This window comes from Neofelis nebulosa, chromosome 16 (genome assembly GCF_028018385.1).
Source record: "Neofelis nebulosa isolate mNeoNeb1 chromosome 16, mNeoNeb1.pri, whole genome shotgun sequence".
Classification (NCBI taxonomy): domain Eukaryota; kingdom Metazoa; phylum Chordata; class Mammalia; order Carnivora; family Felidae; genus Neofelis; species Neofelis nebulosa.
In genome coordinates this window covers 34,308,495-34,330,117 of record NC_080797.1, presented here as the reverse complement: position 1 = coordinate 34,330,117, position 21,623 = coordinate 34,308,495, and the positions used below count along the sequence as shown (strand labels likewise).

The window sequence follows — 21,623 nt, the reverse complement described above, 5'->3', positions numbered from 1 at the left end:
GGGACCGCCGGCTTCCTCGGTCCCACGTCACTGGGGCGCGACGGCGTTGTCCGTCCTGTCCTCGAGGCGGCTGCGGTTCAGAAGGTCCCTTCGGTGAAGGCGAGTGCCGAGCCGACAGAGGGTCAAACAGTACTCGAGTCTCTCTAATGTTCAGTTTTCGGCAAACTACCTTCTGCCGCCCTCCCCACTTCTTCACCCTTACCCGCTCAGGAAGCCGGGAGATAAGACTCCAGCCCGCCGCGTCCAGAGCTAGACCTCAGCGCGGCTGCGCAGGGCACGTGCTCATCTTCGCCGGAGTCCCGGCGATTGGCTGTGACGTAACTTCCGGCGTGAGCGGCGAAAGCCGGGAGGGCGAGCGAGAGAGCGAGCAGGCAGCAGGCAGCAGGCGGGCGGGCGGACGGCACGGAGGGAGGGTGCAAGCGAGCAGTGAGTGAGCCAGCGAGGGCGGCCGAGTCCCTAGAACAGCCGAGATTCCTCCCGTCCCTCTGACCCCCTCCCCGGAGCCCACAGCGCCTCCGGTCTCCAGTGGAGCGGACACGGCCCGGCCCGGCCATGGCCTCGTTGCTGAAGGTGGATCAGGAAGTGAAGCTCAAGGTAGCGGCACCGGTCCGGGCCTCCTTACCCCTCGCTTCGATCTCCGAGCAGTCTGACCGGCTCCCCACTCCCCATGGCGTCTTTGTCTCCCTGGGGACACCAGATCTGAGCTTCCGCTCGGCTCAGCCCAGCCCCCCACTCCCAGAGATGGCACCGGCGGAGAGGATATTATAGGGTGGCCTTCTAAACCGCGTCTGGTGGTGGAGAGCCCCTGGGAGACCTCCGCGGACACGTGGTGGACTCAGCACTGTAGGCCAGTGACAGCTGGAAGTCCCCCAGCCCAGAAACGTCCCCCCGCCTCCGGATGCTACCGCTGCTCTCCCCCTACCCTTGGCGTCAGGCCTGCCTGGTATCAAAGGCTGGGTCTGGATGGGGATGGCACGTTTGTGAGCTCACACCTCCCATTTCTACCTGTCTTTTGTTTGCTCTCAAATTCAGACAGCTTCAGACACTGGAGGGAGGGTGGGAGGGAAGACAGGTGGGTGCTGCTCTTAAGCCCCTCTTCCCTCTCCGAGATGGAGAAATGGATCCTCAAAAAAATAAAGTATTTACAGTCTGGGGGCCTCTCAGCTTCTCATTACAATTACAAGGTGAGGGGAAGACAGCTGGATTTGGGTTTTCCCATCCTGCCCTTACCTCTATTGGCCAGGTACTGACTTGGCTGTTACTGAATTGCTCTCTTTGTTAATTTTAGGTTGATTCTTTCAGGGAGCGGATCACAAGTGAGGTGAGTACAATAAACAGAAACATAAGTGTTGGTTGGTAGTTGGGAGTTTCCAAAGAAGAGATCTGTAGAGAGAGACCATCCCACAATTATTAATTGAGCTGTATTTTCCTTCATCTGTAGGCAGAAGACTTGGTGGCAAATTTTTTCCCAAAGAAGTTGTTAGAACTTGATAGTTTTTTGAAGGTGAGAGACCCTTTTATTTTCTTCTGGTTCCCCAATTTTTTTGGCACTGGTCTTTCTGTCAAGTGGGACAAATCATGTGTTGATTCTGTTTTGTTTTGTACTGTAAAACACTCTCATTTCTTGCCCTTCAAATGAAATACTTCTTTGTTCATTTTGAAAAGACTAATGTTGTTTTGGGGGTGGGTGTCTCTCTTTCAGGAACCAATCCTAAACATCCATGACCTAACTCAGATCCACTCAGACATGAATCTCCCAGTCCCTGACCCCATTCTTCTCACCAATAGCCACGATGGACTGGACGGTGTGAGTGTCCTGTGTTTTTCTTTGTATTCTGAAGCAATAGGTTCTCTATTCTCTGTTCTCTATTTCCTGGTCAGTTTGAACATGTACGAGGAGACAGCGGGATTCGGATCTAGGAACAAGGGCTCTTACAGACATGATGATTCCAGTACACCCCTTTTCAACCCTAATTTTCATTTATAGCATGAAGTGTATAACCTAATGCTCCACTGTCCTGGAGTGAGTTCCAAATAGGACTAATAGCTACAGGTTCCCTCAAGTTATCTGGTCTGTCCCTCTGGCTCTAAGCAAGATTTTTCTTACCCATCCGAATGTCTTGAGCATTGTTTACAGGATGAGTAGTTCTTGCTATAGAATTGTAGTCCCTGTCTTTGCCCCTGCATCTTTAGCACCTAACGCTTGTCAAGTTGTTCGTTCACATTTTAAAATAACACTGATAACACTGTATTGTTGTTTGCATTACTGTCTCATTGATAGAGCTTGCAATTCTGGAAAGCAGAAACTGTCTTAATCATCTGTATCCCCAACACTTAGTACTGTACCTGCTACATGTATTAAGTGCTAAATACATGTTTGTTGATTGAATATTGTGCTTCTTTGTGGAACCAGAAGATTTGTACATATTCCCTTAATTATCCTCATCTTGCATTTAATGGTTCATTTTCCCTGTTGTGTATAGTATCCACCCCCTCCCCTAATTGCTTAATGTGTTATTTGAAAGGAAAAAGTGTAAGTTGTTTTGTGGCAAGAATGTTTTCTTAAAGCCTTGTGTGTGCTTAGTAAATTGTGCATAAATTAATAAAACAACTTATGGGGCCAAAGAAGGGATTGGACTTGCTTGAAGGGTGACTTGTGATGGGGGTATGTCAAGAGCAGACTAATTCCCGTCTCTGTGTCCTTAGCCCACTTACAAGAAGCGAAGGCTGGATGAGTGCGAAGAGGCCTTCCAAGGTAAGAGCCTGCCCCACCTTACCCACTCCCTGGCTAGCAACCTGAGCAGGAGGATTGGGTCTGGTGGTCTCCTGGTCAGGAGATAGAATCAGATGTTATTTTTCAGAGTTAGCATTCTCAGATTCTCCAAACATAATAATTATTTAGCACCCAAAACCTAATTTCCCAATAAACAGAGAGGGTTTAACGTAGTGTGGACTGCCAAGGGAGAGAGATTAGAAGTGGCTACACATCTCAGATTTTTCACAGAAGTCCCAGTTTTGTGTTATTTTCTCTTCCTTAGTAATATTGGTACATTAAATCTTTAGAGCATATTTTAATTTCTTTATTCTTCAGACTTTGGTTATACTTTAGACACTCCTTCGCTAATACGTACATTTTCTCTTTTTGATTCTCTTGGTGGTGTCATGGTTTGCAGATAGGGTTGTGATAGATAAAAGGCAGAGGTCATAGCATCTCATGGGTTTGGGAAGAAGAGAGAAAGGTGGGGGGTGTTAATGTCCTCCCTACCCCAAGCATTTGACCTTCGTGTCCCTGCCAGGAACCAAGGTGTTTGTGATGCCCAATGGGATGCTAAAAAGCAACCAGCAGCTGGTGGACATTATTGAGAAAGTGAAACCTGAGATCCGGCTGCTGATTGAGAAATGCAATACGGTGAGGCGGGGGCTTGTGACCTATGGGCTGACCCCATAGCCCCAGACCCAAATAGCCTGGCTTGAACTGAAAAATGTTGGATGTGCATTGGGAGGCATGGAGGTTATAGGGGGGTTGGCATATTAAGTGTCTTGGCTCTTGTGCTTCTGACACGTGACCCTAGCGGCATGGATTGTATACTTTCATGGCTTCAGCAGAAAAGGCAAGGGTCCTCATTTATATACTGTATTATTTATCATATGTATTTTGGTCCCCTCACCCTCCAGGTCAAAATGTGGGTACAGCTCCTGATTCCTAGGATAGAAGATGGGAACAACTTTGGGGTGTCCATTCAGGTAATGTGCTCGTATTACAAACTGGAGAGGAAGGTTTGGGAGGTTTACTTTCCTTTCCCCTGCTTTGCCTGTTTTCCCTTTCCCTTTGGTCTGCTCTCTGGGTGACTTGGAAGTGACTTGACCCACTTGGTTTTTTTTAGGAGGAGACAGTTGCAGAACTAAGAACTGTTGAGAGTGAAGCTGCATCTTATCTGGACCAGATTTCTAGGTAGGGCTGCTTGGGCCTGGCCCAGGAATCAGGGACTGGTGATGTGGCAAGCACTGTCCAGGGTCTCCTGCAGCTTCCTCCTCTTCTCTCTCCTTCCAGATATTATATTACAAGAGCCAAATTGGTTTCTAAAATAGCTAAATATCCCCATGTGGTAAGTAAGGGTTTGGGGGTCTGAGGGTGGAAGCGGAAGGAGAGGGAGACCGTTTCTGGGCAAGAGCTGCCTGTGCGCAGTCTGGCGTCGGGAACTAGCCTGTTCTCTGCCCTCCTTTCAGGAGGACTATCGCCGCACCGTGACAGAGATTGATGAGAAAGAATATATCAGCCTTCGACTCATCATATCAGAGTTAAGGAATCAATATGTAAGTAGCCTGACATATTATCTGACTGCCCACGGTCACCCTGGCTATTAGTTCTGGGGATCATTTTCTTGCTGTGCTCTGGGGGTCAAGACGGGATGGAGTACGATAAAATGAGTAGGATAAATTCTCATCAACTGAGTGTTGAGAACCATGAAATCTTTGGGAGCACGTAGCTGGGGGCCCCCTTTCTCTTTGGACAGCAGGGAGTGCAGTGCAGTGTAGGCGTGAAGATACGGGCATTAGAGTCAGACAGGCTTAGGTTCAGAACCAATTCTTCCTGTAATCTGTGGCCTTGAGCAGGTTGTTGAACCTAAAACTCCAGTTTCTTCATCTCTAAGATGAAACTTAGAGCACCCAGGTGGTTTTTAAAAGTGAGTGAAATAGGGGCGCCTGGGTGGCTCATTTGGTTAAGTGTCTTGACTTTGGCTCAGGTTATGATCTCGCAGTTCATTGGTTTGAGCCCTGCGTTGAGTTCTGTGGTGACAGCTCGGAGCCTGGAGCCTGCTTCGGATTCTGTGTCTCCCTCTCTCTCTCTCTGCCCCTCCCCCTGTTCACACTATGTCTCTCACTCTCTCAAAAATAAACATTTTTTAAAAAATGAGTGAAATAACACATCAAAGACCCAGTGTAATTGTTAGTACATTAGGTGCTCAGTAAATGTTAGTTGTTGCTAGACACTTGGGTCCTGGGAAGTACCCGGGAATCCCGTGTGTGGGTATTAGAGAGGGGAGGTGGCCACCCTGAATTTGCATTCCGGTGAGTGAGATTGGGATTATGTGTATGATTGCTTAGGGATTTGTGGTTGGTATCTTGTTTCCTTGGGAAGTTGGGGTGGAATAAATGTGTGATTTTCTGACCTTTTCTCCCAGGTCACTCTACATGACATGATCCTGAAAAATATCGAGAAGATCAAACGGCCCCGGAGCAGCAATGCAGAGACACTGTACTGAGGCCAGGGCCAGGGCCAGGGGACTCTGTGAGTCTGGCTCGAGACCGACATTGCCTTGGTTTGTTACATGACTATCGTGATGGGGAAACTGGCTGGAAATAGTAATCACACCTCTCTCTGTTTTTAGTTAGAGTCTAATGAAACTCTCATGTAGTTCTGTGACGTGTTTACCTCTTTTTTCAGGCCTCAGGAACTCTTCTATTTCCTTCCCTAATACCCTACACCCGACCTGTCCTAATTTCTGGAGAACTCCAGGTTTGTGTGTGCAGGATATCAGCACAAGAATATTTGTGTTTTCTCTCCCTGCCCTTTCCCTCCTGTGTCTTGGGCTTTGTGTTTTTTTCTTTCTTTTGATTAGTTGATTAGAAGCTGAGGGAACTGGAAGGAAAGTGCTAGGTGTTTTTTAGGAACTGGAGTCGGGGGGGACCAGCTCCTCTCCTCTGACATAAGGTTAGTGTCTCTTGCCACTGTGTGGGACATTGGATCCTCCCTCGCACAGTTTCCCTGGTAATGACTTAGGGTTTCCCATTCATATACCTCCCACCTTGAACCTGATCATGACAAGAAACACCTTAGGCCTTCAGCCAAATCCCTAGCTCCTTGAGATGTTTTTATAACTAGGATTTTCACATACACATATGTGTGTGGTATACACAGACAGACAGAGCATATGCCTTCCTTCCTACTCTGTTACCTGATTTCCCCATCCCTTCATCTGTGGTGTTGTCCCATACACCGCCCCCCCCCCAATCCCATGAACCCTGTCACACATCATTCAGAAAGTGATAGTTGTCTTAGTCCTCACCCCCCAGGGCCCTTTGTTTTGCTATTATAGCCTCTTGGTGCCCAGAGGCTGGTAAGTTGGAGGAGAGCTAAGAGATGAGAAGCAGAGGATTTGGGGAAGGCCCCTTTCTCTGTGACTCGGGTCCTTTTGGGCGTTATTGCAAAGGATGGTCCTCTGACTCCTGGTTGCCTCTTCCCAGGCCAGTTGTAAATGGGGTGGGGCTGTCTGCAGCTATGAGGGCCAGATGCTGCTGCTCCTGCTGGGCTTTCCTATGGGAAAAATATTTCTCTTATTTATAGTATTGTGCTTCCAAGGAAAGCAGCACCTGTGTGTGTGTGTGTGTATGTGTGTGTGCGTGCACACGTGCACTTGCGCATCGTGTGTATGTGAAAATCTGCTGGGCAAGTCAAAACTATAGAAGAGTTGCCTCCTATCTCTCTAATCTTCCAGAGATATCACTTGATACAGCTTTTCTGTTAGCCGTCATCAAACCCCCACTTTTTCATTCTGCCACTACTGGAGAGTCCGTATCTGCAGTCAGCCTGCCAGTGACTCTCAGTATCTGTTTCTGACTTTTATTCTTCCCTTGTCTCCTTGCCTTCAACCCCAATCACATTTCCGCCCAGATGCATCATTTTTACTCCCAGTATGCTGTAGAGAAGGAGTCAGGATGCTGTCTTCCCATGAATAGTACTCAGTAACAAACCAATTGCATTTTAGTTGGGCAGTGCCCCTACCCACCCTCCAGATCCTTTCCAGCTGAAACCCTTCCCTACTGCCACCATGTGTTTCTCAGTTTCCCTTTTTGTTTGTTGGATTATTCTGCCCTTTCTTCTCACTCTACCACCCTTGGATCGTAATGTAAAATTCTTTTACCATGTCAAGAAATTATTAAAAATGCAGGTACTTTGACCTCTTTCTAAAGCTGCAGATCCTGGTGCGATACTCTGGTGACTAGGGACATACCCGTACTCAAGTGCGTGCACATGGGCACACCCACCTCCACATACACCGCCAGCCACCCTGTTGGGGATTTTTATACCAATTGAGCTCTTTTCCCTAAAATAATGGGAAGACTGAGATTTCCGCCAACCCAGAGGCCGGGGTGGTCCTTCATTTGTGTTCAGTCTGAATTAACGTGAAAGTTTGCTCTTCCCGAACCTAAGCTGCTTGTCTCTCTCCTTTCAAGATCCCAGCTCCTTCCTCTCTTCCTTGGTGATACCATGAACTGCCAGTAGAGGCCACTCTAGTTCCACGTGTGGGGAATCACCTGGCTCAAGGCACACCCTACCCTGTCATTTTCTATACCTTATACTAATTTTCCCCACTGAGTAGTGGCTTAAATTTCTTGAGGAGATACCAGGGACTCCTGGTTTTGATTTTCCAATGACTTGGAGGGCTGTCTAGGACTGTAGCTGAAATAAAGTTTCCTTAATTTCTACCTTGCAAAGTAGCCTTCTGGTATCCAGCGATCCCCTCATTGTCTGCAGAAAGAGATTTGAGATCTTGAACAGCGGAGGAACATTTGCTGTATTTGGTTTCAGAGCTTGGTACCAGTAGCTAACAGTTTTTGAATGCCTCCCCTGTGTTGGGCTCTGTTAAGCACGTTATGTGCATGGCCGTGTTTAATTTTCATGAATCTTGGGTAGTTTACCCCTTCTTGTAGGTGAGGACACTGAAACTCATGATAAGTGACTCCTCTGAGGTCCCACAGCTTAGGGACGGGGTGGGTGGCGGTTGGTGTACAAATCCGACTGCTGAGCCCAGGTGCTCACTGCTTCTGTCCCACTAACTAGATGAGAGGCCTGATATTACAAAGCAGAGGCTTGGCCTTTGGCAGCTGGCCAAGTGCTTCTTGCTGAACTGGGTCCTGGGAATATTGGGGGTAGTGCCCGCTAGGAGGTAGGAAAATGGATAGTTCCGTGCCTGGGTGTAGCACACAGCACTTCACTGGGCATCTGAGATCTGCATTCTGCCTCAGACCCATTCTGAGTGAAAGGTAGAGCTTACAGTTAATCCCTTGAGTCTAGTCTAAGTGACAGTGATCAGAACTCTTACCAGTGCTGCCACCAGGAGTTCAGGGGCAGGGGACAGGCTGTGCACGTGGATGTAGTGCCTTGAGCCAAACCACGGAACAGAAAATTGGAACAGAATTATATAAATTAAAGTCAGAAATTTCCTGTCCAGCCCACAGGGTGGAGTTTTCTCCATTCCTATCCATCCTACTGAATATAAACCCTGATTTGATGTCAGTAGGGGGAAGGAGCAGCTGGTAGGACTCACATTTCAGCTTTCTGAGTTCACCATGAATCTCAAGGTAGTCCTTGTGTTCCTGGCACTGTCCCTCATTACCATCTTTGCCCTGGCCTATGTTTTGCTGACCAGCCAAGGTGGCTCCAGCCAGCCTCCCCGCTGCCCCTCTGTATCCCCCAGTGCCCAGCCCCGGACACCCCCCAGCCAGAGCCAGCTGTTTGCAGACCTGAGCCCAGAGGAGCTGACGGCTGTGATGAGCTTCCTGACCCAGCAGCTGGGGCCGGGCCTGGTGGACGCAGCCCAGGCCCGCCCCTCGGACAACTGCGTCTTCTCGGTGGAGCTGCAGCTGCCCCCCAAGGCTGCTGCCCTGGCCCACCTGGACAGGGGGAGTCCCCCGCCCGCCCGGGAGGCACTGGCCATCGTCTTCTTTGGCGGACAACCCCAGCCCAACGTGAGTGAGCTGGTGGTGGGGCCGCTGCCGCACCCCTCCTACCTGCGGGATGTGACGGTGGAGCGTCACGGGGGCCCCCTGCCCTATCACCGACGCCCCATGCTGGGAGCGGAGTTTGCCCAGATGTGGAAACATTTGAAGGAGGTGGAGCTACCCAAGGCACCAGTCTTTCTGGCTTCTGTCTTCAACTACAATGGCTCCACTCTGGCACCTCTGCATGCCACCCCCAGTGGCTTGCGCTCAGGGGACCGTGCTACCTGGATAGCCCTCTACCATAACATCTCAGGTGTTGGGATTTTCCTTCACCCAGTGGGGCTGGAGCTACTGCTGGACCACAGGGCCCTGGACCCTGCCCGCTGGGCTGTCCAGCGGGTCTTCTACCTTGGGCGCTACTATGCAGACTTGGGCCAGCTGGAGTGGGAGTTTAAGGCTGGCCGGCTGGAAGTTGCTAGAATTCCTCTACCCCTGCCGGATGGGGCTTCATCCCTGAAGTCCCGAGCCCCCCCAGGTCCTCTCCCCCCTCTTCAGTTCTCACCTCAGGGCTCCCGATACAGTGTGCAAGGGAACCTGGTGGCGTCCTCCCTCTGGACATTTACGTTTGGTCACGGGGTGTTCAGCGGCATGAGGATTTTTGATATTCGGTTCAAAGGCGAGCGAGTGGCCTACGAAGTCAGTGTCCAGGAGTGTGTGTCTGTCTATGGTGCCGATTCACCCAAGACAATGATGACCCGATACTTGGATAGCAGCTATGGACTTGGCCGTCACAGCCGGGGCTTGGTTCGGGGAGTGGACTGCCCGTATCAATCTACGATGGTGGACATCCACATATTAGTGGGCACTGGGGCAGTCCAGCTGCTCCCGGGTGCTGTATGTGTGTTTGAGGAGGCCCAAGGACTACCCCTTCGGAGGCACCACAATCACCTTGAGAGTTATTTCTATGGTGGTTTGGCTGGCTCAGCCCTTGTAGTCAGGTCTGTGTCATCCGTAGGCAACTATGACTACATTTGGGACTTTGTATTGCACCCAAATGGGGCTCTGGAAGGGCGGGTCCATGCCACAGGCTATATCAACACGGCTTTCCTGAGTGGGGGTGAGGAGAGCCTCCTCTTTGGGAACCGCGTGGGGGAACGAGTGCTGGGGGCGGTGCACACGCATGCCTTCCACTTCAAGCTGGATCTGGACGTGGCAGGTGAGTGCTTGGGTGAGGATTGAGAGTTGGGGTGGAGGAGAGGGAAGGGAGACCCCCAAATCAAGCCACAAGCAGAGAGTGGCATGCTAACACCACGATCTATTGTGGCAACAGAGAGGGACTGGTGTGTATTCAACTGCAGTCAGCCCGAAACACCGGGCTGACCTGGCACAAGAGGAGGGATGCCCTCACCCGGCTCCCCTGACTTGCTGTGAAACTAGCGATTGTGAAACTAGTTTAAATGCAATGGCTGTGCCTGGCTGCCTTAGTCTCGAGTGACTCCGTGGGTAGTGAATTTGCCCTGTCATTTGGGGCTGGAGTTGGGGCTCTGAGATTTTCCTAACGGATTCTGAGGGTCAGTGGTTATGGGGAAAGCAGGAAAAGGAAGCAGTCTAACAAGGTTTTCAGAGTAGAGGTGGTCCTGGGGCATAAGAAGGGTGGGGACACTAGTTGGGGGTTGCCTCACAGGATTTCGTAAAACTAGAGTACAGTGGCCCCACCATCCTCCTGGGGAGGGTCATTTCATCTCTGCCAGCACATGTCATAACCAGCCCTCCAGTGACACAGCAGGCATGTAAGTCGTGCTGCAAGTGTAGAAAGGGATTTCTCAAGTGGGGCTCAAAGCACAGAGAGGACTTACTGTTCCTGGCAGATTTTTATCAAGAACAAAATAACTAACTTAATAAATCAAAGACTAGGAGACCCAGAAAGGAAAATAGAAGTCTCCGGCCCTTTGGCCTAAGGAGGGTGGGGGGAGATAGGACAAGAAGGGACTGGCCAAGTATAATGCTCTGTAACTACACATCTTGTGACACGTTTTCTTATCCTCTTGATTATAAAGACGACATTTGGGGTGGGAGGAAAACTAAGAACATTCCATGTTTGAAATGAGCATATTAACTATTCTTTGACGTATTTGGAACAGGACTTTTCTGATGTGAAGTTTCTCTTGAGCGTTTCTGGTATTAAAGAGCCTGTCTAGGGGTCCCTATAGTGCGCAGCCCAGGCGCCTGCATACGGACAGCCTGCAGAGGCACTGGGCTCGATGCAGCGCTCTGTGCACCATGCCAGGTGCCTTCACAATAGGTCCTGTTTAAAGGAACGGACAGCCTGAGCCTGCAGAAAGAGTATACGCATGTGCCAAGTGGGAAGAGGAGTGTACATTATGAGTACAATCGAATCCCGGGGAGGTTTCAGCCAATATAAAATCTAAATCGACTCACTTCTGAAAAAGAAAAACCAAAGTGGTCCCCACCTTGTGGAGAAAGGAAGCAAAATATCAGAGCTGGGAGAAATATGCAGAGCACCCTGGGAAGGGGATTGGGTGTTTCCAGCCAGCTTCTCCAAGACAAATCTCTCTTTCATAGTTAACAAGAATGTCACTAGCCACCTGCATATTCTTTTCCACTTACAGAGCTCAGCCACAGAACAGCTCTTACTATGCCCGCTGTAGAGCTTCAGAAAGAATCAGAAGAGCCAAGAATTGGTCCAAGATCTACTAGGTAGACCAGTTGCTACGTTGTCGGATACGTTAGCCACTAATCACGTGGCAACTGAGCACTCAAAATGTGGCTAGTGTGACTGAGGAACTGCATTTTTAACTTAAATGGGTCTAGCCACTTGTGATCTTAACCGTACTGAACAGGTCAGGTTCAAAGAAGATGGGCCAGCACTCGAATCCAGACCTGGGTCCCAGCACAGAGTGCTCTCTGATGAGCTCTGCTGCCCCTTGTCAGGCCAGTGCAGTGGGCATCATGGGGGAACCAAGGGACCGTCTCACCTGGTGTGGACCTCCTTTCCCCCCTCCTCCCCCTGGCAGGGCTGAAAAACTGGGTGGTAGCTGAAGACGTGGTGTTTAAACCTGTGGCAGCCCCTTGGAGTCCAGAGCACCAACTGCAGCGCCCACAGCTGACTCGGCAGGTCCTGGGAAGGGAGGACCTGACAGCTTTTTCCTTGGGAAACCCCCTTCCCCGCTACCTTTATCTGGCTAGCGACCAGACTAATGTCTGGGGTCACCAGCGCGGGTACCGAATCCAGATCCACAGCCCCCTCGGCATTCACATGCCCCTGGAGAGCGACATGGAGAGGGCCCTCAGCTGGGGGAGGTGAGGAGGGCTCTGGGCACTGGGTGGTAGGGAAGGACTGGTCCGCTTCCCCATCCCAGCTCTTGGAGACCCCAACTCACTACCCTTAGCCTACCATTCACCCCCCTACCTCTAAGATCCAAGTAGATATGGAATGGGGAGTGGTCTCACACAGAATCTGATCCGAAAGACTTCTAGGCCAGTAATGGACCCTGACATTTTCTGACACCACCTTCCTTCAACATTCCTGGTCAGATACCAGCTCGTGGTGACCCGGAGGAAGGAGGAGGAATCACAGAGCAGCAGCATCTATTACCAGAATGACATCTGGACACCCACCATGGCCTTTGCTGACTTCATCAACAATGAGACGCTCTTAGGAGAGGTTGGTAGCCCTAGAGGCAGAGGAGAGGGTCAATTTATGCCCAATGTCTTGGCTGCCCAGTCCCTGACCGTAGGTTGGAGGGCATGGTAGGTTTCCAGTTCTCAGATTCAGGGGCCAACAAGGGTCATTCCTCTTGGGGTGAGATTAGCTCTGAGACCCTGACCACTCCGACGCTTCTCACAGGATCACCCCGCCTACAATGTGGGTCCAGGGCTGGGGAGAGGTGGAAGCAAGGCTGAGGCTAGGGGCTGGGCATCGTGGCTGAGGGGGGTGGTTCTCTGGGTCTTGCCTCCAAAGTCTTTCAGCCTCTTCCTCTTCCTGCAGGACCTGGTGGCTTGGGTTACAGCCAGCTTCCTGCATATCCCCCATGCTGAGGATGTCCCCAACACTGTGACTCTGGGGAACAGAGTTGGCTTCTTGCTCCGACCCTATAACTTCTTTGATGAGGATCCTTCCATCTTCTCCCCTGGCAGCATCTACTTTGAGAGGGACCAGGATGCTGGGCTCTGCAGTGTCAACCCTGTGGCCTGTGTCCCCCACCTGGCGGCCTGTGTCCCAGACCTGCCCCCTTTCTTTTACCAGGACTTTTAGCCCCAAGGGTGTGGTGGGACATGGAGGGAGGTTGCTGAGATGTTTGTACCTTTCTCTCTGTTCTCTCTTCCTGCTCCCTTGACTCTTACCTATTAATGTTCCTTAGGAAACAGCCTCCCATACTATACCCTTATATATCCCCTCCATTAATTCCTATTTTCAGTTCATTTTAAATGATGAATTTATACAAATGATATTATTAAAATATTCAAGCAAAAACATCACAGTTCTACCACTCAGAAATAGCTAGTGTTCACATTTGGTGAATGTTATGCCAGACATTTCTTTATGCATATGCATTGAAATGGAAGAATAGATGGAATTTTGTAAAAATAGATGGTGTGTGTGATTTATAATAAAAGGTATTACAAGATTTTTATTGCTTGAATTTCTTCTATTTGACTTTTGAAGTATCTAGAATCTGGCTTCCCCCCTCTCCCCCCCCCCCCGCCCCCGTGCCCCCTCCAACCCTCCCTCCCCACCCCCCAACCCCCCCCACCCCCGGGGAATATTAAGGACTCTGGCTAAGGAAATTAGCAATGGAAGAAGAGAGGGCAAGGGGGATAGACCTGGCCAAGGAATGCTGCTTGGGAAGCTACAGGGCTGGGGGTGGGAGTTTCCTTGGAAGGAGAACAATAGCTCCAAGTTACAGGAAAGGGAACATCTGGCCCTGGGAAGGTGGGGGTTGGGGGAAGAAGCCAGGCTGAAGGGGACGGGGGTCTGCTCTGTGCAGACCCACCCAGCTCCTTACTGGTGGTGCTTTTCCAGGTTCTGGCTGATCAGTTGCATTATTTTGAAATCCCACTCTCCTCTGCCTACCCCAGCTTTCCCCAGTTCCAACCCTGACCCAGAGAGCAGAGTCTGATTTGGAGCCTGGAAGACAAAGCCATGTAAGGTCTGTGGAAATCTCTGCCGCCCTGCTTCTGGCCCGCCCCCCAACCCCAGCCTGCCCCGCCCCCTCCCCAGCCTTCCCAAGTCCTTCCCACCCTCCCCACCCTCAGTATCCTGAACCGCTGAATAGCCAGAACCTTAGCCAGAGTCCAGGAGACCCCTGTATAGAAGCTAAGAGACCTTCCTCTGCTGACCTGAGAATACACCGTCTCCACTCCAGCTCAATTCTCTGTCCTGCTGTCACTGACAATGAACCAGAAGACCACTCTGGTGCTCCTCGCTCTGGCTGTCATCACAATTTTTGCCTTGGTGTGTGTCCTGCTAGCTGGCAGGGGAGGAGATGGGGGTGAACCCGGCCAGCCTCCCCGCTGCCCCTCTGTCTCCCCCAGTGCCCAGCCCCAGACACCCCCCAGCCAGAGCCAGCTGTTTGCAGACCTGAGCCCAGAGGAGCTGACGGCTGTGATGAGCTTCCTGACCCAGCAGCTGGGGCCGGGCCTGGTGGACGCAGCCCAGGCCCGCCCCTCGGACAACTGCGTCTTCTCGGTGGAGCTGCAGCTGCCCCCCAAGGCTGCTGCCCTGGCCCACCTGGACAGGGGGAGTCCCCCGCCCGCCCGGGAGGCACTGGCCATCGTCTTCTTTGGCGGACAAGCCCAGCCCAACGTGAGTGAGCTGGTGGTGGGGCCGCTGCCGCACCCCTCCTACCTGCGGGATGTGACGGTGGAGCGTCATGGGGGCCCCTTGCCCTATCACCGACGCCCCATACTGATGCGAGAGTACCAGGACATAGACCAGCTGATCTTCGACAGAGAGCTGCCCCAGGCTGCTGGTCTCCTCCACCACTGCTGCTTCTATAAACGCCAAGGACGGAACCTGGTGGCAATGAACGCGGCCCCCCAAGGTTTGCAGTCAGGGGACCGGGCCACCTGGTTTGGCCTCTACTACAACATCTCAGGGGCTGGGTTTTTCCTGCACCCCGTGGGGTTGGAGCTGCTGGTAGACCACAGGGCTCTGGAGCCTGCCCACTGGACCATCCAGAAGGTGTTCTTTCAAGGCCGCTACTATGAGAGTTTGGCTCAGCTGGAAGACCAGTTTGAGGCCGGCCTGGTGAATGTGGTGCTGATCCCAGACAACGGCACAGGTGGGTCCTGGTCCTTGAAGTCCCAGGTGCCTCGGGGTCCGAGTCCTCCTCTGCAGTTCCACCCCCAGGGCCCCCGCTTCAGTGTCCAGGGGAGTCAAGTGGCCTCCTCATTGTGGACTTTCTCCTTTGGCCTTGGAGCTTTCAGTGGCCCAAGGATCTTTGACATCCGCTTCCGGGGAGAACGACTAGCTTATGAGATCAGTCTCCAGGAGGCCTTGGCCATCTATGGTGGAAATTCCCCCGCAGCATTGCTCACCCGCTATATCGATGGCAACTTTGGCATGGGCAAGTACTCCACTCCCCTGACCCGGGGGGTGGACTGCCCCTACCTGGCCACCTACGTGGACTGGCACTTCCTTCTGGAGTCCCAAGCCCCTAAGACAATGCGTGATGCCATTTGTGTGTTTGAACAGAACCAGGGCCTCCCCCTGAGACGACACCACTCAAATTTCTACTCCCACTATTTTGGGGGCCTTGCAGAGACAGTGCTGGTCTTCAGATCTGTGTCGACCTTGCTCAATTATGACTATCTGTGGGATATGGTCTTCCATTCCAGCGGGGCCATAGAGGTCCGATTCCATGCCACCGGCTACATCAGCTCAGCATTTCTCTTTGGTGCTGCCCGAAGGTACGGGAACCAGGTTGGGGAGCACACGCTGGGCACCGTCCACACCCACAGCGCCCACTTCAAGGTGGATCTGGATATAGCAGGTAAGATATTCCAGCAGAAACAAGGATTCCAGAAGAGGGGACTGAAAAGTTGTCTGTTTGCTTTGGGTTTTCTGGAAGTTGTCAGGAAAGGCAGATCTGAGCATGAGTTGTGGTTTGGGAGTTTCACACTTCCACTTTTGTTGGACGGGAGAAAGTTGGCTGCTGAATTTTATTTGGATCTTAGCTCATTGGCTGAGAGCAATGTCACCCTCCCTCCACATGACCTCATCTGAAAATCTTGAGAAATGGCAAAGCTCAGGGAGGAGGCAGCCTCTGGGCTCACAAGGTCCCCTTTGCCCTCCTCCCTCCCTCCCTCCCTCTTATACAGGCCCCACTTCAGGGAGTCAGCCCTTCATTTTTCAGTTCATTTCTCTGTGTGTGGCCTGTGGTGCTGAGGTTTTGGAGGCTCTGTTTGCATTGTGCCAAGTCCCTGGCACATGCAGGCCCGTCATGGAATACCCCAAGCTGTACATTTCCTTGGGAGATGAAGCCCCCCTCCTCCCTGAAATTCCATCTCTCTCTGGGCACAATACACTTTATAGCATAGGTGCTGTGGAGTGTTCAGATAGATCCTGGGGTTAGTGGTCACCGAGAGAGCCAAAGATACGTGAGGTCTTGGAGTCTGTCTTTCCACTTTTCTTCCCCACATTAAGTCAATCACCCATTTTTTTTCTGGTCTGCCTCCAAAATGTGTCAAAGCCTTGCTGGGCCAGCCTTCTCTCTGCTGTTTCCACTCTTCTTCCTCTCAGGTCCAGGGGCCACCTATCAGCCTGTGCCTGCATGCTCCCCTGGGTAGCTCCAAGTTTCCCCATCACCTATAAGATCCGCACTCAGAGGGTGCAAGGCCCTTCCCCTCAAGAGTGCGGCTCCAGCCCGCCTTTCAGGCTCCTCCCCCGGCTGTCTTAGCCACGCCCACCCCTCCCAGGCCCGGGACACACGAGTCACCCCAGTCACACACGAGTCAGGCTTCTATGCTTTTGCTCATGTTTCGTCCCTGCCTAGAACGCCCTGCTGTGCTGGTCGTATGTCCTGATACAAGGCTGAAAGGCACCCAGGAAGGCCCCCTTTTCCGGCCTGCGCCTGTATTCCTGTGACCTTGGACCCTGAATGTGCTCCTCTCGCACAGCAAGCCAGCCAGGGCTTTGCCTGCTGCAGCCTCCGTGAGAGCAGGAGGGAAAGCACAGGATTTCATTCCTCCGTGTGTCCCAGGGCTGAGCACAGTCTCTCCATTAATAAGTGTGAAGGATTAATGAATGAAATCCTTGAGGAAATACTTTACAGGTCAACAGCTTTGGCTGAAAGATCAGGGATATCTTGGGGAGAGGGAAGGGGAGCAGGGGGCACACCCAGTTCTGGGTTTCTCTTTGGCCCCACTCTGAAGCAGTGAGTGGATGGGAGGGGACAGTGTCCAGAGGAGACAGGGCAGCTGCGTGACCAGCCCTCCCTCTCACCCACCTCCACCCCACCCCGGCAGGACTGGAGAACTGGGTCTGGGCTGAGGACACGTCCTATGTCCCCACGGCGGTACCCTGGAGCCCCGAGCACCAGATGCAGAGGCTGCAGGTGACCCGGAAGCTGCTGGAGACTGAGGAGCAGGCCGCCTTCCCCCTGGGAGGCACCCCACCCCGCTACGTGTACCTGGCCAGCAACCACAGCAACAAGTGGGGTCACCCGCGGGGCTACCGCATCCAGATGCTCAGCTTTGCTGGGGAGCCGCTGCCCCAGAACAGCTCCATGGAGAGAGCCTTCAGCTGGGGAAGGTGAGCGGCAGGGTGTCAGAGAGGGGCTGGGGGAGGAGTGAGAAGGAGTGGGAACCCAGCTGAAACTGTATTTGAGGGAGAGGTGGGAGCTCCGTTAGGATTTCCCAGTTGCCAAAATGCATGCACCGGGCATATGTTCCCTGCGGAAGGCTAAGGCCCAGGCGGGAGACCCCTTCCTCATTTTGGATGGGGGGAGACGCCATGCTGTGAAATGGCAGGGGGATGATCAGAAAGGAGGATGTGGAAAGAGGTTGGCTGACCCACTGAGGTAGCACCAGAGTCACGGTACGAGTGAGATGGGAAGCCGGAGGTCTGTGCACTCAGCCCCCCTTCCATCATAATCAGGCAGCAGGACAGGGTTAGTGACCATGGAGGCCTGACCAGTGCCTCCCTAGGTACCAGCTGGCAGTGACTCGGCGGAAGGAGGAGGAACCCAGCAGCACCAGCGTCTACAATCAGAACGACCCTTGGGCCCCCACTGTGGATTTCACCGACTTCATCAACAATGAGACCATTGCTGGAGAGGTCAGTTGACTGTGGGAGGGTGAGGGGAGGGAGACAGGGGCACAAAGAGGAGCCCCACCTTTTCTTTAGTTCCCTGAAACCCATCTGGTCCCCCAGGGGCGGAGGTGACTCCTGCCTCCCTCGCTTTTGCGGACCCATCATTACCTCATGGGAGTTCATTTGCAGACACTGGCCGAGGCCCCAACCCTTCCTGGAGACCCTGTGGCTTTCTGAGTCTTAGCTTCATGGACTTTGTTCTTTTGGGGCCCCAGGATTCAAGGAGGGCTGGAAGACCACACTTCTTGTGTGTAAAGCCTCTCTCATTTCTGGCTTGACCTCTAAAAGATTAATTTCTGAATGTCAGACATTTTTGCCTCCCAAGCCCTGGTCTCCCCACTCCATCCTCCTCTCAATCATAGGTGGGGACACGTGGAGAGCGAGAGAGGCTAGCTAAAGTAGCCTGTGGGCGTCATTCCTCTGGGGGTGGATAGGCTGATGGTGGCATGATGAAACATGTCCGAAATGGAGAGCACAGGCTGGGACAGGGAGGCAGGGGCTGCTCCCAGTATGAAGCTGACTATGCTCGGACTCCTGGGCCAGTGGGAAAACTGTTTAAAGGCTTAAGATCCTTTCGAGGAAAGGTGGGCTGGCAAGGTGGATCTGTACATACAGGGCTACTGGAGGAGGCAGGCATGTCCTTCGCAAAGCCAGGCCTCAGGATCATCTTTCTTCTCCCCTGCCAGGACTTGGTGGCCTGGGTGACAGCTGGTTTCCTGCACATCCCACATGCAGAAGACATTCCCAACACGGTGACTGTGGGGAACGGTGTGGGCTTCTTCCTCCGACCCTACAACTTCTTTGACCAGGACCCTTCCTTCGATTCTCCTGATTCCGTCTATTTCCGGGGGGACCAGGATGCTGGGGCCTGCGAGGTCAATCCCATGGCCTGCCTCCCCCAGGCTGCTGCCTGTGCCCCAGACCTCCCTGCCTTCTCCCACGGGGGCTTCTCTCACAGCTAGGGGGGTCCCTGGGATGGGGAATGTGGCCAGGGGCTCCAGGGCCAGGGTGTGTGGGGAGGGGAACAGTGGGCACTGGGCCAGGCAGCCTGGTACCCTCTTTTCTCCCAAGGCCCCTCTGTATCGCCCTCCCTGACACCCCCTCCCTGCTGGGAGCATCCTGAGCCTGTGATGCCTGACCCTGGGGGAGGGGCAGAGACACAACTCAGCTTTGTTGGCCCCAGACCTGCTGGGTTCCTGTCCCAGAGAGAGTGGCCAGCTGAAGCCTGGACTGATGGCCAAGCTTTTTCCAGAAGACTCCTGTTTTTTGTGGGTTTGTTTTTGTTTTTGTTTTTTATTTCTGGCTTTCCCAAATCTTTTTCATCCATCTCCAGGTTTCTCCTGAGCCTCCTCAGTCCCTCACTTGGGAGGTGAGGGTGGCGTTTCTGCCCTGGGGATAGTCCCCTAGAAGCCCCAGGGCAGGGTTCCTGCCAGGCCTACATATCCACGGATGAGCTAGAAAGGGTTCCTTAGCCCATGTTCCTCTTATACAAGGCCTCCTTCTCTCCCTCCTTCTCCCTTTTGCCTACTGTTTCTTCTTCATTTCCCACCTGTTCTTATATCCTGAGATTTCCCTCCCAGCCCTGAGAAGATGTTCCTCTGTCCCAATGCTCCCCTAGCCTTGATTTTTCAACTTAGGTCTCCTCCCCTGGCTCTATGCCTGTGGAAGTCTCAAAATGCAAGGGGCATCTAGTTTGAGAGGACAATCCCTGTCTGTCCCCTGTGTCTGTCACAAACCGGACTAGGAGTTGTCCCCACCCCTGTCCTGGGGCAAGCTATAATTTCCCCGAGAAAGTTCCCTCCGCCCCTTTGTATTCACCTGCCTCGAAGTCTCTGGCGGAGGATGGTCACACAGACAGCAGCCGCTCAAGTTAGCATTTGAGGTGGATTTGTGGGTACAGTGGCAATGAGGAGCGGTCATTTTTGCCAGCGGTGTATGTGACCAGTGACCTCTACCCCACAGCAACAGACATGGAAAGCTGGTGGGCACCAATGGTGAGAAGCAGTGAGACCCAAGAATTCCAGCAACCTAGAGGTGTCCAACACAGGTGGCCATGCAAATGAGCTGGGAGGGGCTGGGGGTGGCTCCTACCATGCTGTCCTTCAAGGGGGTCTGGGCGAGGGATGGGTATACCAATAGTGAGAGATTGGAAACAACAGAAACATCCTTTCCTAGAGGATTGGTTAACTTAATTCTTGTACCGCCTTACTATGCAGCTATAAAAAGAATTCTCTCTCTTTGTATACTAATATGGAATGATCTTCCAATGCGAACAGCAAGGTGTATGTAGTGCCCCTCCCCTCTGGGTTGTAGAAGGGAGGAAACTATAAGTACATATTCACGTGGGGGTGCCTGGGTGGCTCAGGTGGTTAAGCGTCCCACTCTTGATTTCAGCTCAGGTCATGATCTCACAGTTTGTGAGCTCAAGTCCCACATTGGGACTGTCAGTGCAGAGCTTCCTTGGACTCTCTCTCTCCCTCCCTCTCTCTCTCTCTCTGCCCTTCCCCCACTCTCTCTCTCTCTCTCTGTCTCTCTCTCTCAAAATAAATAAGCTTTAAAAAAATAAATAAATACATATTCACTTGTATATGCATATTCACAAGAGACTAGTGATACTTTTGGGGAGGGGAACCGGGAGGTGGGGACGGGGCAGGGAGGAGACTTAGCACACTATATACCCTTTTGTATATTTTGAATTTTGAGCCATGTGACTGTATTACCTATTCAAAATTAATAAAAAATGGACCCAACCAGGACCTGACTTTTTTTTTTTTTAATTGACAAGTCTTTTAGGAAGGGTTGAGGGTAGGTGGAGGGTAAAGTAAGTGAAGGTATGGACCCAGGGACTCAATTTGGTAAAGTTTCTGAGACCCGGAGAATGGATGTGGCCTCTGGTAACTCCTTTGCACTTTCTTGTCTGTCTATCCCCAATAACAATGCGAAACTTCAGCCACCCTCTCTCACTCCCTCTCTGTCTCTCTCTCTTTTTTCCTCCTCTCTGTCTCTCTTCAAAGAGGGGACAATGAGAAACAATGGAGAGAAGTGACCTCTGCCTGCTGGAAGCCCAGGCCAGGCCAGGAGGTGAAGTTCAGGAAACCAGTTTGGGCTTCCGCTCAGCCTCTGACCAGAGGGAGACCCTGTCTAGGGAACTCAGGCATCACAGAAGCTTCTGCTACCTTCTGTGCTGCCCCAAGCCCAAGTTCACTTCTAGGTCAATGAAACAGTGGGTGGGGATACATCAGTAAGCTGGAGAGAAACTAGGTTCCAAAGAACAGGGAGGAAGACCTCAGCGAGGACAGCGGGCCAGTGACAGCTGCGTTAATTTGTGGCACTGCCTGCCTGGGGTGAAAGGAGTGACAACACAGAAGGAGACTGAGGACAAGGAGTGACTGAAGACTGAGACAGAGGAGAAAAAGGATGTCATGACCAGCTGTGGGCTCTGACACTGACTTTGTACTTCTCTTTCTCCGACCTAAGTAATTTAACTTCTCTGCTACAGGCTGACTCTTCTTATGGTCAACCGCACAGTGGTCACTGCTGGGGGAAATGGAATAAAGGGATG

The 21,623-nt window shown here is 52.2% G+C and overlaps 3 protein-coding genes across 6 annotated transcripts; all 3 read left to right on the top strand.

Annotated features, from left to right (window-relative positions):
* The first annotated feature begins 320 nt into the window (after positions 1–320).
* PSME3 (proteasome activator subunit 3) lies at positions 321–6,977 on the top strand. 2 transcript variants are annotated; one of them, XM_058702705.1, is made up of 11 exons: positions 321–594; positions 1,289–1,321; positions 1,442–1,504; positions 1,703–1,807; positions 2,707–2,755; positions 3,297–3,409; positions 3,676–3,744; positions 3,885–3,952; positions 4,052–4,106; positions 4,228–4,314; positions 5,184–6,977. In XM_058702705.1, exons 1-11 carry the CDS (start codon positions 553–555, stop codon positions 5,262–5,264), a joined length of 765 nt encoding a protein of 254 aa, XP_058558688.1. In that variant the 5' UTR covers positions 321–552; the 3' UTR covers positions 5,265–6,977. The 2 variants fall into 2 exon arrangements, with proteins under 2 accessions (XP_058558688.1, XP_058558687.1); XM_058702704.1 differs by lacking the exon at positions 321–594 and adding an exon at positions 1,067–1,184.
* Positions 6,978–7,115: 138 nt separating this feature from the next.
* AOC2 (amine oxidase copper containing 2) lies at positions 7,116–13,373 on the top strand. 2 transcript variants are annotated; one of them, XM_058702664.1, is made up of 4 exons: positions 7,116–9,940; positions 11,760–11,856; positions 12,280–12,409; positions 12,734–13,373. In XM_058702664.1, the coding sequence occupies exons 1-4, from the start codon at positions 8,353–8,355 to the stop codon at positions 12,998–13,000; spliced, it is 2,082 nt and encodes a 693-aa protein (XP_058558647.1). In that variant the 5' UTR covers positions 7,116–8,352; the 3' UTR covers positions 13,001–13,373. The 2 variants fall into 2 exon arrangements, with proteins under 2 accessions (XP_058558647.1, XP_058558645.1); XM_058702662.1 differs by having other exon boundaries at positions 11,760–12,045.
* A 609-nt stretch (positions 13,374–13,982) lies between these two features.
* Positions 13,983–20,817, top strand: LOC131496873 (membrane primary amine oxidase). 2 transcript variants are annotated; one of them, XM_058702659.1, is made up of 4 exons: positions 13,983–15,740; positions 17,215–17,500; positions 17,896–18,025; positions 18,748–20,817. In XM_058702659.1, exons 1-4 carry the CDS (start codon positions 14,141–14,143, stop codon positions 19,021–19,023), a joined length of 2,292 nt encoding a protein of 763 aa, XP_058558642.1. In that variant the 5' UTR covers positions 13,983–14,140; the 3' UTR covers positions 19,024–20,817. The 2 variants fall into 2 exon arrangements, with proteins under 2 accessions (XP_058558642.1, XP_058558643.1); XM_058702660.1 differs by lacking the exon at positions 13,983–15,740 and adding an exon at positions 15,768–17,021.
* Positions 20,818–21,623: the final 806 nt, after the last annotated feature.